This window comes from Petaurus breviceps, unplaced genomic scaffold, assembly GCF_028583685.1.
Source record: "Petaurus breviceps papuanus isolate PSGF00001 unplaced genomic scaffold, PetGlider_PUasm1.0 419, whole genome shotgun sequence".
Classification (NCBI taxonomy): domain Eukaryota; kingdom Metazoa; phylum Chordata; class Mammalia; order Diprotodontia; family Petauridae; genus Petaurus; species Petaurus breviceps.
In genome coordinates, this window is record NW_027186324.1 from 12,124,198 (window position 1) to 12,142,314 (window position 18,117).

At 40.3% G+C, this 18,117-nt stretch overlaps 1 protein-coding gene across 3 annotated transcripts in view; it reads left to right on the plus strand.

Annotated features, from left to right (window-relative positions):
• PPEF1 (protein phosphatase with EF-hand domain 1) overlaps nt 1-18,117 on the plus strand; it is a 171,365-nt gene that overhangs the window by 124,096 nt on the left and 29,152 nt on the right. For all 3 annotated transcript variants that reach the window (XM_069100717.1, XM_069100716.1, XM_069100718.1), the window contains 2 exons: nt 5,198-5,383; nt 7,997-8,139. In XM_069100717.1, the coding sequence (XP_068956818.1) occupies nt 5,198-5,383; nt 7,997-8,139 (329 nt within the window). The remainder of the gene's footprint in view (nt 1-5,197; nt 5,384-7,996; nt 8,140-18,117) is intronic.

Below are 18,117 nucleotides of genomic sequence, written 5' to 3' on the forward strand. Positions count from 1 at the left end.
AGAGAGAGAGAGAGAGAGAGACAGAGAGAGAGACAGAGAGAGACAGACAGACAGACAGACAGAGAGAGACAGAGACAGAGAGACACAGAGAGAGAGAGACAGAGACAGACAGAGAGAGAGACAGAGACAGAGACAGAGAGACAGAGAGAGAGAGAGACAGAGAGAGAGAGCAGACAGAGAGCGCGAGCACCTTGACGGATTCTCAGAGGTGGAGGGGAGGAAGAAGCCCATCCAAGAGTGTGGAACGCCCTATGAATATGGGGTTATAAGGCAGAATGCTGGGGTCAGGGAACAAGTAGATATGTTGGGCTGAAACATGGGATTTACAAAGGGGAATAATGTGAAATAAGTCCAGAAAGGAAAGGAGAGAGCCAGACTGTGGAGAATTTCAAATGCCAAGCTGAGGAATTTCATTGATTGATTTATTTGTTTGTTAGTTTATTTTGTCCTGTGGCAATAGGGAGCCACAGAAAATTCTTGAGAGGTGATATTGTCTTAATTACATTTTAGGGAGATTATTTTGTAAGCTGTGTGGATGTTGCATTGGAGAGGTGAGAGATGGGAATCAGGGAGACCAAATAGGATACTGTTACTTTAATAGTTCAGAGAAGTGGTAATGAGGGTCTGAATTAAGGTGATGGCCATGTGTCTAGAGAGAAGTATTAGAGATGTTGTGAAGACATTGATAGGCCTTGGCAACAGATTGACTATGAGGAAACAAAGAATAATGAATAGCTGAGGATGGATCTGGGATTATAAATCTTCATGGCTAGAACTATGGGGGTACCCTCAATAAAAACATGGGGGTTTGATGGGGGCAGGTTTAGGGGGAAAGATCGTGGTTGAAATCATATATTCCATAATGTGTTAGTCATGTCTCCCCAAAACCGGGAGAACAAAGGGGCCCCACCCTATGTGTATGGCTGGTCTGAACTGGTAAGTACAAGCAGAGGAGCCCTCTGATCCTTCTTTTGGTAACTTCACCTCTTAATTCAAATCAAATAAGCATTTGATTAAATTTTGGTTATCTAACACTGGGCTTCTTTCCCTCCTTTTGAAGAGGGACTCCAGAGTGCCCTTCTATCTTTCTCACATTTTCTTCATCCCCTTTTCCCCTCTTTATCAATTTTCTACCACTCTCCAGTCCCTAGTTCCATCTAATCCCCAACAAAGCTATATTTGGAGGTGGGGTGGTCATATTTAGGTAAGCAGAGAGTTGAAAAAGGACCTATTATGGTTTTCCTCTTGATTCTTATTTGAATTTACTTGAATAATCCCAGTGTTAAGTTGCCTCAGTCAGTAATGAATATTAGACATACATCGTGTATAAAGGAAATTGGCAGCGTGGAATTGTGTCTGTCCTTGAAAAAACGTACAATTTAATGGTAGGGATAAGATGAATGCAAAAAACAAAACCAAACAAACCAAAGCTCGATCCAAGACACTTGACAGGAGTGTAGGGATGGAGGCTAGACCTGTAATTTCATTGGAGTGCTATAGGGAACCTCTGCCAGTGCAGGTTGGTACAATCTCTGCAGCTGATGATCTTAAAATGTTGCTCAGAGCACTGAGAGGCTTAAGTGACTTACTCAGGGTCTCACCTCCAGTAGGTATTAGAAAGAAAACTTGAACTTGGGTCTTCCTGCCTTCCTGTGCTATGAATTGTCTTTCATTGAAAAGTGTACAAGTGCAAGAGCTCTTTGCACTTGTTATGTGTCCCTAGAAATTACACAGCAGACCACCCATATCTTGAGAGGGCACTTCTATCACTCAGGTGAAATTCTGATGATTTAAATAAGGATCATAGGAACTGGCAGATGGAAGCTAAAAGTACACATAAGATTGCATAAGGCTGCAAAAAGCAAAATATTTTTAAGAAATCTCTGATGACCTGATAGTAAGTTCCTACTTCATGCTCAGCATTCTCTTCTGAGGAGCTTATTTGTGTGGCTTTATTTTGTTGTTTGGGAGTCCAAACCCGTGAATTCATCAGTGTAAGAAACTCCCATTTTGTGTGAACCCCCTCTACTTGCATTGGCTACTCATCTCTAACTTAAAGTAGAGATTCTTAACCTTTTTGTGTGTCTTGGACCCCTTCAGCAGTCTAATGAAACCTGTGAACTCCTTCTTAGAATAATATTTTAAATGCATAAAATAAAATGCATATGATTGCAAAAGAAACCAATTATATTGAAATAGTTATGAAAATACATACATTTTAAAAACAAGATCATACACCCCAGGTTATGAGGACTTTAGAGGGCTGCTTAGGGCTTTGAGAAACGAGGTGAGATTATCACACAATAGTTTACCCCTTTGCCAGAGTTGAAGTGGCAGTTCTTCAGCCCAGGTCTTCCTGACTTCAAAGACAATCTTCTTTCTCTGTATCATAATGCTTCTCATCAGAGAGAATTACACAGATAAAAAAGACATGATCCCCAAGGAGAAGTCATATATACTGTAACTACTACAAAACAGAATCTAATAAGAGAGATGTGAACAAAGTACCATGAGAGTTCAGAGGAAGGAGAGATCTCTGTCAGGAGGAAGCATCAAGGAAAGCTATGGAGGATGTAGCATTTAAGCTTGGCCATAAATGGATAGGGTTTCACTAGCCGCCTAGCAGTGGCTCAACTAACCTAAAACTAGTACTAGTGGGACCCGAGGAAAATCAGTAACACAATCTGACCCAGACCATGGTCGACGTGACCATGATCGCTGGCACGATCCCTCCAATCCATGTATTTCCTTCTTTCCCATATCCCCTCCCCCAAATTTAGGCAGGGGTGACCAGGTGCTAAAACTTGACAGTCAGTTACAGGATATTGTCAGTGTCTGCTTCCTTCTTCATGTAATCCCCTTGACCATATGCCTTCCAGTTGAAGGTAGCAGCTGTGTCCTCTCATTTGCAGATAATCCAATTTCTTTTGTATCCTTTATTCTATCGTTCGTCCTGCATGCATCAGAGTTATAAATTGTGTTGTCAATTGGGGAATTACAGAGAAAGTATAAGCTTAAGGTAGGAAACAAGTAAATTTGGGTGACTTTCGAATGTCTTCACTCTGTAAACTTCATAGCTTGCTTTGTTAGCTATGAAATGCAAAGCTATTATTAAATTGACATGAAGGGCATTATTTAGGACAAACTCATCCAAGGGTTGGTAAAGGCTCAGTTCTGCCCTGAATAGGAAAGGTAGCAGCCCTGAAACTTCTACTGTAGCTACTTCTGCTGGTGAAGTCAGTGATTATGTCTTCTCCAAGCTTTGTATCTCCTCAGAGTATAGCACAGTTGTCGACCATGTTTCGGTTTACTTATTCAACATCTTCATTGAATTGCCCGAGAAGTTGTTAAAACAATAGCTGACCTCAGAAGATCTTCTATGGCACCTCATCACTATGTTGACTAAATTAAATTATTATTAAATGAAATTATTAAAAATTAAACTAAACTAAATTACATTTCTGGAGTGATCTTAACGTGCAGAGGCCACAGTATCTCTATGACCTCTAGGACCAGCCTTTCCACGTACTTCTGAAGCCTTCATTTCTCCATAACTGCTTGTTTTGTTTCCTTCTTTCACCAAAGTGTTATTTTTCATGTTGCTCCCAGGGCTAGAGACACGTAATTCCTTGATAGCCTCAAAGTCAGCTGAGTGTATCACTCCATCACTCTTCTTTCCTTTCTCTAAACTAGGCTTCCGCATGCAGTCCTGGCGCCAATCCATGGGAGGGTGCCACCGTGAAAGCATAGCCTACAGTGGGATTGATTTGACCTTGCTCTTGTTTTCATTGGCTTAACTGGGAAATGAGAACTGGAACATCTTGTTAGCTTGGCAATGATCACCCCCACTGCTGTAGTTTGTATAGTGGCCACTGCATCCTGATGCTGGTGGGAGTGCTCATTGGAACATTGCTCATTGCTTCATTTGAAAATGCTTAGAATGAATTTGGTGTCTGTGTATCCAGAGCTACTTAGGTAAATTTGACATAGAGATCTACCGTATGATAGACTGTGTATTTGTACATGTATGTATATGCATATACATATGCATATTTGTGTCTATCTATTTACCCTTTTTTTTAATAAAGCAATTGGGGTTAAGTAACTTGCTCAAGGTTACACGGCCAGTTACGGCCAGTTATTTCTGGGTGTGGTGCTGAGTATCTGAGCCCGGATTTAATCCAGGTCATCCCGACACTGGAGCCGGTGCTCTTACTCACTGAGCCACCTGGCCGCCCCTAAGCAATTGGGGTTAAGTAACTTGCTCAAGGTTACACGGCCAGATGTTTCTGGGTGGGTGCTAAGTGTCTGAGCCCGGGATTCGATCTCCAGGTCAATCCTGACACTGGAGCTGGTGCTCTTACTTGCTGTGCTACCTGGCCGCCCCTATCTATTTACCCTTATTCCAATATGGATAGCTTTCATACTGATGTAGTCTGAAAGGAAACTACCTCTAGCGTCTAGCTGAAAAAGCAGCCATAAAGATCCATTTGGGGCAGTAAAAGGGACATGACAAGAAGCAATGTGGCACAGTGGGAAGAGCTCTTGGATTTCAGGTCCGGGGCTAAGATTTGAATCCTGCCTTTGACACTTTCTAGATGTGTGACTTTGGGCCATTTTTTCACCTCTCTGAGCCTCAGTTTTCTCATCTATAAAATGGGAATAATAATACTGGCACTACCACTTCCATAAGAGAGTAAGGAAAGGTTTTTAGTGATATCTACACACACACACACACACACACACACACACACACACACACACACATTATAATTATTGACCCAAACTGACAAAGGAACATTGAGAGACAAAAAAATCTCAAATAATATATATCTTTCATAGGATCTTTTCTCAAAAATAAGGAAATGCTCAAATAAAAAATGTCTTTTATAGAAAGCAACTTAACAATGGAAGGAACAAAGAGGGATAACTAAATCTTCTAGGAGATTCAGGTATAAAAATGAGAAAAAATAATTCCCCCTATGAGATCTGTAGCTTGCTGAGCCTTAAAATGTTTGCTGGGAGGTGGGGAGATTGGGGAGGTTGAGGTGAATGGGCAGAGTTCATGGAGGGGATGTGTATAAAGTAAAATTTTGCAGGAGGAAAGGGTCATGCATGATTTGCCTTATGATGTTCTGGTTAATAAATTTAAATCTGGGCACACTGGTAGTGGTCAGCTCTGATTTGTTGTTCAAAGATAGTCAATATTCTTTGGAGTGATCCCAGAAGCAAAAAGGGCTGTTACCCAAACACAAGTCGAGGAGGAGGTTGTTATTTTGGACCAGATGTTACCGACAGTATATTGGCCAAGTTTGCTCTGAAAATGATCATCAGGTCTCATGAATGTAAACCAGAAGGTTTTGACATCTGCCATGACGGAAAGGTAAGATTACATGACTTGTTATGTTTCTCAGTAAAAACTCCAGAAAGCCAGGCAAAAGAAGTGTCTTAAAGCAAATCTCTCCAATTGTTGAGGGAGACAAGGGTGGGGTGAGAGGGAAGGAGAGAGGGAGGAGAAGGGAGAGGGAAGAGAGAGGAAGAGGAAGGAGAATGGGAGGAAAGGAAAGAGAATTGGGGGTCAAGGGAGAGGAAAGGGGGAGAGGGAGAAGTTCTGAGCAATGCTTTGAAATGTACAATTCATTAATGTATAGAGGAGTATTGTTGCCTTTTGCCTTAAGCAATATTTGGCTAGTCAGTCTGGTTTCCTTTGAAAATAATTAAGTTTGTAGCCATGGACCTGATATAAAATATATTTTGGCCTTTGAGGGAAAGAGGCTGTCTTGACTTCTTTGGATTCTGAGGACCTGGGTTGAAATCCCATCTCTGATGCATCTTTCCTGTATTACCTCACACAAGTCAGAACCTCCCTGTGCCTCAGTTTCCTCACCTATAAAATGAAAAATTTAAACTAGACCCTCCTGAGATATCCTCCAGGCCTAGGTCTATGATCCTGTGACCCTGTGTAGTTAGTCAAACATTAAAAATCATTAATTTGAAAATAAATCTCCAAAGAGTACATTCTGTTGGGGGAGATATTTAGGCCTGCCTCTGACTGAGCTGTCTGCTTTGCTCTCACTCCAACTTGTACTTGGTCATTGGACCTTTGTTTTTGGTCAAAAGCAACACAAAGCATTAGTCCTCACCAAGCTAAGTAATTAATCTCAGATGAGGGAGGGGTTAAATGTTTTAGCTTTAGCTATAGTGGATGTTGTATAGTATTTTATAGAGTATTTTGTGGAACCTTGATAGTGTCTGACAAAAACTGTAAAGATAACCTTTGATGAGTTATCAGATTCTTTGACTTGGGGATGTATTTCTGGATTGGTTTCTCAAGGCAACCTTAGACTGGCTTAAGACTTAAGGCTTCCTATGACTAGCAGAGACAGTCTATATAGTAACTCAAATATTCCAATGGATGAAACTGTGCTTTTATCTACATGGGCACTCCCTCCAATGATGCAAATCACAACCTACCCATGGATTCCCTTCCTGTATAACTTTTGTTCAAGTCCTCCCAAAAATTCTCCCCAAGAGGTCCACCCAGTGTGTTGGAGGCTTTCCTTGCTTTTTCTTGACATCAAAAGCATAACAGTGGAGCACACAGACTTTGGATAGCCTTCACTCTCACTGTGTAGCCAGCGTATCTTCTTTTTAGCTCATACATTTCTTGGATGACATATTTATTGTACAAACTATGTGGTCAGTTAGATAAACAATGTATAGAACTTCCCCATCTATAACACAGAATAATATGATTTATCTATTATTATGGATATAATTTATACTGTGAAGATATTATTTATGTATTATATTATCTGTACTATTATATAATATTACTTACTATTATAATATAAATGGTGAAGTTCTATTCATTGTCCATCTAAATGAATATCACATGTGGACTAAAAAATATGAAAAATTCTTTTCTGATCCCAAACTTCTCTGTGACACAAAGACCTGTTTTTTAGTGCCAGTATTCAATTAGTGGTGTTGTGTGTTATAGAACAATACAGACTCCAAAAAAGGTTAAAATGTATTTCATTCAGAAGACAAAGGAAAGAAAGGCAGGGGTGGAGGTGAACAGGCTACAAAACATATTACAAATAAGAAATTACTAAGGTGATCTTCAATGAACAGTGCCAATCAAAGAAATGTATGAACATAGTTACTACACATTTTTGAGAGACTCAGATTTCCTTTGCCTAATTCAATAGGTGTCCTTCCTATAATAATAAAAACTGTTGAGAAGGAAAGAAGGGGAAGGAGCATAGATGAGCTATTAATTACTAGAGAATTAAAAATCCCCCAGCAATAGTATAAAATCATTACCATCCCACATAGTAGCACTTTCTTCCTTGTCTAAGTATTTTCATCAACATTATCCCATTTTAACTATATAATAATCTCATAAGGTGGATTTTAAGAAGAGAAAACACCACAACATGAAGTGACCTGTGTCAGGCTCTCACTAGTTAGGGATATGACTAGTGCCTAAGTCTCCTGGTGCTGAGCAGGTGATTTGATCCTTTGTAGCAGTCCAGGTTTCAGGGCCCCTCCACGCTCCCAAATGTAAAGCATGTCATCTTTTGGAGCCCCGAATCACGTATTTCTGAAAGGCAATAGGGAGATTGTGGCCCTAGACAAATCTTCATCTGGATTATGATAGCTATTTTGGAGAGAAAAACAGAGAAAGATTACTAGCTCCTTATAACCTCACAATTTGCAACTATGAAAGCAAAGAACTCTCTAGTCCTAAAACTGAACTGTTCACAAGTCCCTAAGTGAATGTGCTGAGAATATTTCATTGGATTGGGATAACTGATTGGGAAGTCAAGTAGCTACAAGCGTACTGATTACGTATACACTCTACAGTTTCACCACAATGCAATTGATGGCGCTGTAGCAAACACAGTTTTCTAAAGTCACTATGAGAATCTACATTTCTGACTGCATTGAGGACATGAATAAATCCACTATTTTCTTTATCCTTCATCAGATTATCACAGTGTTTTCTGCGTCTAACTACTATGAAGAAGGCAGCAATAGAGGTGCTTACCTCAAACTGAGCCATGATAACACCCCTCGATTTTTCCAGTACCAATCTAGCCAAATGACTCAAGGGAAAACTCTTCATGAAAGGTACAGTTATACTTCATGGTGAATACTGATGAATCAGAATCCTATACCCATTTTATTTCATTATGCTTCTATGGAGATTGGTCACAGTCACCTTCAAAAATGAAGGACAAACACAAGACCAAGTTGCCTGAACAGGGACCCAGCTAGGTGGGTAACTCAGATCGTCCTCTTCCTCTCCCTCTCCTCTTCCTCTCTAAAGGAAGGTAAATTTTAATGGCTAGAAGCTGCCCACTTAACCTGGGGTTTACTGGCTACCTTGCTTCCTTCCTTCCTTCCTTCCTTCCTTCCTTCCTTCCTTCCTTCCTTCCTTCCTTCCTTCCTTCCTTCCTTCCTTCCTTTTCCTTCCTTCCTTCCTTCCACCAAATCTTAAACCCAGTTGACTCAAGCTCATACATTGAACCACAATAGATCCCTGCCCAAACTCCACCTCCTGGATTAGAGTAAAGCTCAATGGTAACTCTTTGGAACAGCAACCACTCCTCCAAGATTGTTTTTTTTCCTTTTTTTCTAATTAAAGGGGCCATCCCTTGACTCACTTCTTAAAGAGGCCTACTCACTGAATGGGTGATACCTCAGTTTTAAGTGGCCTTGGCCTGAAAGGGCCAGGGTCTCCCCTTGCATCCTCGGTCATCTCCAGTCATCCTGATGAATATCTGGTCACTAGACTCAGATGGCTCTGGAGGAGAGAGTGAGGCTGGTGACCTTGCCCAGCCCTCCCTCACTCATAGTCAACTGCAAGTCATGTCATCATCTCCCTGAAGCCATGGTCTCCTTTGAAAATGAGGGACAAGCACAACAGCAACCACAGAGATTGATTACTATTACCGCAAAAGATAAAGTATTGCCAATATGAACAAAGTATGGAGAAATATATTTCCATGGGGGAAAAATGCTAAAATATGGAATGATGTACCATCTCAACTTATGACACTTGCTGCTAGAATGTTCCAGTCACAGCTGAGCTACTGCATTTCCTTGCCTCTCCTAGCACTGGTAGATTCCCTTCTCCTTCATTCATCTTTTAACTCTGTGGAATCTGTAATTTTTTTTTTTATCTTCTCTACCCAGCATTAAGGTTATAAACTGGTCAACTTTATTTCATTTCAGGATTTGGGCTTTAAAAGATGGATAAAAAGTAAACAGACAAGGGAAAAGGAAGGTATCCTAGGCATAGGGACCGACCTAAGCAGAAAACAACAGAATAGAGTTCAGTGTCTTTTTAGGAGGCAGAGATGGGTTTAATCTGGTTGTAATATAGTGTTCATGGAGAGGATAAGATAAAACAAATCTGGAAGAGAAGGATGGTGCAAGGTTTTGGATTTCCTTTACCGCCAGATGAAAGAATTTGATTAACTTTATACTAAAAATTTTTTTGAGCAGCATGATGGCATAATCAGCTCCTCTAAATGAGAAAAAAAAATTGAGGGGTGGCTAGGTGGCACAGTGAATAGAGTACTGGCCCTGGAGTCAGGAGGACCTGAGTTCAAATCCAGCCTCAGACACTTAACACAAAAGCTAGCTGTGTGACCTTAGGCAAGTCACTTAACCCCAACTGCCCTCCAAAAAGGAAAAAAAAATTCTAAAAACACTGTGAAGGATGAACTGGAGGGGAAGAGAGTTGAGACTGGAAAACCTGAAGGGAGGCTACTGGAATACGCCATTGAGGTCTTTCCTATTGTAAGAATAGAAAGGTGGGAACTTGGACAGGTGGAAGCAATGGGACCTGGTAACTAATTGGATCTGAGAATTGAGGGAGAGGGAAGAGTCAAAGAGAGTGCCAAGGTTACAAGCGTGGAAGACTATTATGACCGATAGAAATCGGTTTTTGCAATTACAATGTTGTAGTCATTGTATTTTTTTCTGGGATTGCTTACTTTTCTCTATATCAGCTCAGATAGATTTTCCCATGCTTCTCTGATTCTTTATATTCATCATTTCTCACAGTGCAATAATATGGATTTGAAAGAAGAATTTAGCAAGAAGGATATGCTTTGGGGAAAGATCGGGAGCTTAATTCTAGAAATGAAAAGGTTAAGGTGCCATAGGACAGCTAAGTGGAGATGGTTAGAGGTTCTGGTCTGGAATCCAAAGAGAAATCTGTACTGGAAGCATATTTTGGGGTTGATCTGCCTATAGCGAATAGCTGAAACTTTGGAATTGAGAAAGCGTGCCAAAGGAGAGATCACAGCAATAGGAACATGCCGAGTTCCGACTCTTGGATCTTCTGGTCAGGAAGATGATGAGGAATGAGTAGAAAAGACAGAGAAAGAAAGGTGAGAGAAGCAGGAGGAGATCCGGGAGAGCGTGGTGGGATCTCCAAGTCTAAGAGGGCGAGAGAGTGAAGATTTGGTCATTGGAAAGAGAGACAGAGAAGGAGAGAAGAGAGAGCAGCTTTAGTCTAATGGTGAGAATAGAAGACAAGGGGCTACCAAAAATGGAATAGTGAGAAAGTGGGATGGTTTAGATATAGACAAAATCGTCTCCTTTTTTTACTTTAAAAATTTTTATTGATGCCTTTTGTTTTTACATAACTTTCATTTTCAAATTGATCCCTCCTCCCCCTACCTAGTCAATGATTCCTTGTAACTAAGATTTTTTTTTTTTTTGCTTTTTGGAGGGGGGAAGGTAGGGCAATTAATTGGGGTTAAGTGACTTGCCCAAGGTCACATGGCTAATTTTTTGTGCTGAGTGTCTGAGACTGAATTTGAACTCAAGTCCTCCTGACTCCAGGGCCGCTGCTCATTCACTGTGCCACCTAGCCTCCCCTTTTAAAATTAATTTATACTTTCTTTCCTTTTTTTTTTTTTTTGCTTTTTGGAGGGCAATTGGGGTTAAGTGACTTGCCCAAAGTCACATGGCTAGTAAGTGTGTCAAGTGTCTGAGGTAACTAAGATTTATAAAGAGGAAACAAAGCAGTTTATAAAAACTAACCAACACATCATCAAAGATTACAGTACACAGTACACCTCTGCAAATAAAGGAGAGATGTACATTTTCTCTTTTCTGAATCATACAACATTCAGTTTTGTTTGTGTTTGTTTGTTATTTGCATTTACAATATTGTAGTCATTTTATGTGTTCTTGGCTCTGCTTACTTTGCTCTGAATAATTTCCTGTAAATCTTCCCATGCTTCTCTGAATTTTTCATATGCATAATATATGATAGTGCAATAATATTTATTTCCAGTTTTTTGAACCACAAAAAAGAACTTCAGTGAATTTTCTGGGATTTATGGATCCTTTCTTTCTGTCTTTGAGCTCCTTGGGGAGCTCTATCCAGCCACAGAATCTTTGGGTTAAAGGGTGTAGACATTTTAGTCACTTCTTTTTAGCACAATTCAAATTGCTTTCCAGAATGGTTAACTCGGCTCAGTTTCACCATAAATTCATAGTTCCTCAAGTATTGACTATTGCCAATGAATATCTGTAAAATTGTTTACATTTTTGAAAAGCAAAATTGTAACTGTTTACAATTATATTTGTAATTGTCTTTTCAAGAAGTTTCTTAGTTAAAGGATGGGGAGAAAGTGTGAGTTAGACTAATAGAATTGTCAAGGTAAGAATTTGTGTGTGTCTGTATAATTTTAGAATTGATCTAAGCATAATCTTAGGGAAGGGATGATAGAAAGCTAACGAGGTAGAGAAAAGTGTTGAGTTCCCCCCTAAAACTCCTTCAAAAAGATCTAAAAAAACATACCAGACCAAATTCTGCGGGGGACATCCAAGAAAAAGACACAGGGAATCTTTTTTTCTAGTAGCTTAAGCTGGCACAGAGAAAGATAGTGAGGTTTATGGCTAGAGTCTGAGCAGAAGCACATGTGCAGAGCACTTCAGAACCTTGAGGAGGTCCCAGACTTATAGCAGCACCATGGCAGGGACAGGTAGCAACTCCAAGCTCTGTCACCCACTACCCAAGTGTGACTCCCAGATCCAGGTGCAGTGAGGAGGGGACCTGTGCCCGGGGGTGGCTAAGGGTCCTTGGCAGTTTACTGAGAGAGTGTTGGGTTCAGAAGCAAGAAGCAGCAGTGTGGCTCAGACCCCAAGACTAGAATGAGGTCTCAGTTTCAACTTCTAGCCTAGTCTGAAGCCTGCAGAGAAGTAAACAGGCCATGAATCCCTATTCAAAATAGAACCTACATTTCTGTCATTCTAAACAAGCAAAACTGCCCAGCTGACTAATAGAGACTGAAGCAAGATGCACTTTGCTATTGCTTAGACTCATAGTCAGATGGGGAATTTGTAGAGCTCAAACAAAGGAGTCTTCAATCAGACATTGACCTGTATCAGACCACTTTGGGCACACTGAAAGCTTGTAGATCCCCAGCCTGAAGTATCCCTGAAATCCTGGAATAACACAATACTCAATATCTCCAAGAAAGCAGCAGCAGGACCAGTCCAGATATTTCCTCCAGAAATGTGCAGAACCTGGCCCTAAGAAGTTCAAAATTAGAACATAGACTGGAAAAATGAGCAAACAAATAAACAAAAAAGAATCCTATCATAAAATGCAATTATGATGACAGGGACAGTTGTGATACACACCTTAAAGGTATAATAGCTTTATAACCTTAATAACTCCAAAACAACATCTACAAAGCCTCAGAGAAAAACACAGCTTAGGAACAAATTAAATTAGAAGTCCTTGAAGAAATGAAGGAAGAGTTTTTGTTCCTCAAAAGGAGTTAAAATTGTTTTAATAAATGAAATGAGAGTACTGGAGGAAAAAATGTAAAAGAAGTAAGAGTTCTGAAAGTGCAGCTACGGAAAGGGAATGGTTAGTTTGAGACGATGGGTATAAAACTATCTAAGTAAGAAACTCTCTGAAAATTAGAATGGACTAAATAGAAGCCAAGGCAGTTAGGTGGTACAGTGGATAGAGCACTGGGCTTGGAATCTGGAAGATTCATCTTCCTGAGTCCAAGTCCAACCTCAAACACTTATTAACTGTGTGACCCTGAACAAATCACTTAAACCTGTTTGCCTCAGTTTCCTCATCTGCAAAATGAGCTGGAGAAGGAAATGGCAAACCTCTCCAATATCTTTGCCAAGAAAACCCCAAGTGGGGTCATAAAGAGTTGGACATGACTGAACAACAGCTGGACAATAACGACAAAATAGAAGCCACTGACTCCAGGAAACAACAAGAAACATTAAGGAAAACATCAAGACTTTAAAAAATAAAAGAAAATGTGAGGTATCTCATAGCAAAGACAACTGATCTGGAGAAAGGATCAAGAAGAAAATAACTCATGGGGCTCTGACCAAAAAAAGAAATTGTAACAGAGAACTACCCAGATCTCTTAAGACCAGAGGGCAAAGTGCAGATATAAAGAATCCATCAGTCACCTTTTGCAAAACCCCCCAAATGAAAACTCCCGGAAAATTATACCTAAAATCTAGAAATTTCAGGTCAAAGGAAAAAACCCTGCAATCAGCCAGAAAGAGTTCAAGGACCAAGAGCCATCATCAGGATCACACATTGATTCGTCAGCCACAACTTTAAAGGACTGGAGAACTTAGAATACAACATTCCAGAAACCAAAGGATATAGCTTTATATCCATGAATAAGTTATTCATCAAAACCGATATAAATTATATGGCGACAAAAGGGGGCTTTGAAGAAATAAAGGAATTCCAAGCATTCTGGATGAAAAGGCCAGAGCTACAAAGAAACTTTGAAGTTCAAACACAGGAGTTGAGAAACATGAAAATGTAAACCAAAAGCCATAAGGGACTAAACAAGGGTAAACCCTGAGATCCAGGGAGATAATATATGTGACCTTTATGAAGCTTTATTCACATCAGGGGTCATAGAAGGAGTCTAATTAGATAAGACCTGGGAGAGATTCTGTTGACGACCTTAAGAATGAAAAGGGAAGGGGAGAGAAAAACACCAGGGGAGAAGGAAAAAAATGGTTAGGGGAAATTTCCTCACGTGATCAAAGTGTCCAAGTAGCCATAACAGGAGGGGATAGAGGTGAGTGGTTGACATTTCACTTTCGTCTGAACTGGTCAATTCAGACCAGGAGGAAAGAACATACAAATGTGCCCAGTTGGATACGGAAATACATTCAATAGGGAAATATGTGGAAAGAGGAGAAGGCAGAAAGGGCATTTAGAGGGAAGGTAGATTAAGGGAGGGATTAATTTAAAGCAAAATAAACTCAAATGAAGGATGTACAACAATATTTGTAGCTCTTTTTGAAATGGCAAAGAAAGGGAATCTGAGGGGCTGTTCATCAAATAGGGAGTGATTGAACAAGTTATGGTATAAAAATGTGGTGGAATAAAATTGTGCTGAAAGAGAAAACTAACAGAAGTCTTTAGGTTTGTCTGATGAAGGGAAAAAGAACAAAATCAGAAGAACAATTTATATGATGACAAAAGTATTGTAAAGACAAACAACTTTGCAAGAATTATAGACTCTAATTAGTATAATGACAAATTATGATTCCATGGAATTTAATAATGGAACTTGTTACCATCTCCTAATGAAAGACTCAGTGCAGAATGAGACATATGGTTTCTTTTTTGGACAGGGCCAATGCAGGAATTTGTTTTTCTTGCTTGACTACACATGTTTGTAACATGGGTTTTATTTTTCTTTCATTCTTGATGCAGGATGGGAGATGTTGGGGTGAGATGGAGAGAAAGAGGATTTTAACTGATTGAAAAATGTATAGCTTAAAAAATGAAAAAGCAAATGAAAATGGAGGAATTAAAGATGTATAATGTAGAGTGGACAACTGTTATTTAAGAATCTTAGGAAAGGAAAGTGGCATTGGGATGAAGGGCACAGGTAGAAGGATTATTCTTAGTGAGTAGTTTCTTCTCTAATAAAAGAGGAAAGAGGATGATCATTCTGAAAAGGTTTGAGGAATGAAGAAAGGAAGTGGAATCATATTTTAATGATTCACCAACTACTATCTTTTAATTCCTTATACTTCTGACCTGTCATTACCAACCTGAGAATCCCTGGGTAACCCACCACCCAACTTCCCCTCTCCTATGCTAGGATTGATAGGTATATACAAAACGGGTACATTAAGTGATGGGAGCAGGTGTTAGCAGCTTGGAACATCAGGAAAGAGCTCATGAAGAAAGTGGTGTGAGAAATGAATTTTGAAGGAAAGCAGGGATTCCAGGGGGCAGTTTCATCCATGAGAAATGGCAAGAAGTCTAGTTTGACTGGACAGTAGAGTATGTGAAGAGGGAAAATAATATAATAAGGATATTATAATTGTAATAGAATAATAATAGAATATTATAATATAATAATAGTGTTAGATTGGAGACAGGTTGGGAAAGTGCCAAAGAGATGGGGTTTATAATTATTCCTAAGGGTAATAGGAAGTTACTAGATTTTATCAAATAGCAGGGATAGGAGAGCCAGGGCAGCTAGGTGGCACAGGGGATAGAGTATCAGGACTGAAGTCAAGAAGACTCATCTTCCTGAGTTCAAATCCGGCCTCAGACACTTACTAGCTGTGTCACCCTGGGCAAGTGTATCACCCACACAATATTTACAGCGCAAATGGAGACTATAAACATGCCAGCATAGTGCTCAGGCACAAAATATAACAGACTCTCCATATATAAGACAGAAGCAAAACATTTATTCAGACACCAAGAAACTGAATCCCCCAAACAGAAAGCTGAATCCAGCATAGTAGCAAAGAAGTTATCATACCATAACAGCACAGAGAGTCACACCATCCTTTAGCCTTCCCACAAACCAATACTCACAAGCCTAACTGTGTGCCTGGGTGTGTCATCTCCTCCTTCCATCTCTAACTGCTCCTACTCCCAGCTTCCTGTGGGCTCTGTTCCACCCTTTAGCAAAACCCTCCCACTATTAGGGGGCAGGGAAAATCTTCAAAGCAGGGAAGGTCTTCAAATTTCCCTAGGTTTATTAAGGGGTGGGGATATTGCCATTACCATTGCAGCAACTCACTTAATTTTAAAATTAAATTAAAGTCACTAGTTGCTTCAGTTTTTTCATCTGTAAAATGATCTGGAGAAGGAAATGGCAAACCACTCCAGTATCTTTGCTAAGAAAACCCTGACTCACAAAGAGTCTAACACAACTGAAAAGAAATGACTGAACAACAGCAAGGGATAGAGGAAGAGAAGAAGTTGTCAGACATTGGCTTTAGGAGCTATTTTTTGCCAGATGTGCAGAGAATAGTGTGAAGTTCATGAAGGAAGAAGATTGAGATGTGGTAACTTGAAGAAAGCAGTTTCAGTTGGATCATGAGGTGGGAAGCTAGATTGCAGAGGGTTGTGAAGCAAGGGAGAAGATAGGAAGTGGAGGCACCTACGTTAGCTGAGGAGGGGAGAAGAGATGGAGTTATTGCTGATGGGGACAGGGAGAAGAAGTAATGGTTTTTGAAAGATGATAGAGACATAGCATGTTTGTAAAGGTTAAGAATGCAGCCAGTAGTCAGGGAGAGATTACGGATTAGAGAGACAGAGTAATAGTGAGGTCAGTATACTGGAGAAGACAGGAGGAGGTGGGATCAAGAGAACACGTAGAGAGCTTACCTTGGCAAAGGGAAGGCCACCTCTTCATGTGAGACAACGGTGAAGGAGGAGGGATTACGGCAAGATATAACACTAAACACAAGCACCTACTACGTTCAGGCACTGTGCATGATTTACAAATACTACATCATTCGATCCTCACAACAAACCCGGGAGGTAGCTGCTACTATTATCCCCATTTTACACTTGTGGAAGCAGAAGCGGGTGGAGGGACTTACCCAGGGTCATGTAGCTAGGAAGGGTCTGAGGCTGGATTTAAGCTAGGTTTTCTTGACTCCAGATCCAATGCTGCATGCCTGTCTTTGGAGCTTTTGTTCAAAGACCTCAGTCTTTCCAAGGAAGTATGAAGGGAGGTCCTCATGGGAGAGGGCAGAAGGAGAGAGGCTTGATAAGAGATGAAAAAAATTGGAAAAGATGCTGTGGTGAGTGGTCTGCTCAACTCAATAAAGCAGTGCTGAGAAGACTTCCTTGATGCAAAGAGGACCAGCTGAGACTATATAGAATCAATTTATGGTGGACCTAGTCAACACAAAAGGATGTTTTACCTTAACAGTAATAGGGAATCTTTGGGGAGGCATAGATTTAGGGAAAAAGATAATGATTCCTGTTTTGGTCATGTTGAATTTGAGATGCCCACGGAGCATTAGTTAAAATGTCCAATAGGAACTTTGTAGTGTGGGACTAGAACTCAGGAGAGAGAATAGGAGTGAATTCATGTATCTGGCATTCATCTATGTAAGAGTCTTTTTCTCCCTTTGTGGAATTGTCCTGATGTTACCTTGGGTGTAACTTCAGCCAGTCAGACAGGCATCCAGGTTTCATGCCTTCTTTGAGAAGAGCTAGACATTCTCTTGGTTACAATAACACACATTCACTCAAGCTTCTGCCCTCCTCAAGTGACTGGCCCTCCTCATTGGGATTCTGCCAGGGGCGCTAGTAGACACTTTTACCTATTTTTTCCAGTTGATACTCACCATCTAGACAGTTTCATCTTGGCATTTTCATTCACCTAAGATTAGGAATGAAGAAACACAAAGAGACAGAGGGGGGAAGTTCTCACAGCCTTTATGACTATGTGAAAATCAAGGTCACTGCCTGTCCCACCGCCTACTTCACAGGGGAAGCTCAAAATTGTCCTGTCGCTTCATGGCCACAAAGGAAAGTAAGTAATGAGAAGGCAGGTTGGTCTTTATGTATTCTAAGTTCTGGGTCAGCAACCTTTTATTCATAAGTTCTCTTGGGCCTAGGCTAGACTCCTAACCAGACTTATTAATCATTTAGTATAAGTGCCTCATCTCGTAAGGTCAGAAACAGCCCTACACCCGCAGTTGTTTGGACTAGGAGAGAATATCTGTGATGCTCCCAGGATCGGTCCCTCCTTATGCCAGTCTACCCTCATTATAATGGAAAGCTATTTTCTTCTCGTCTCAGTT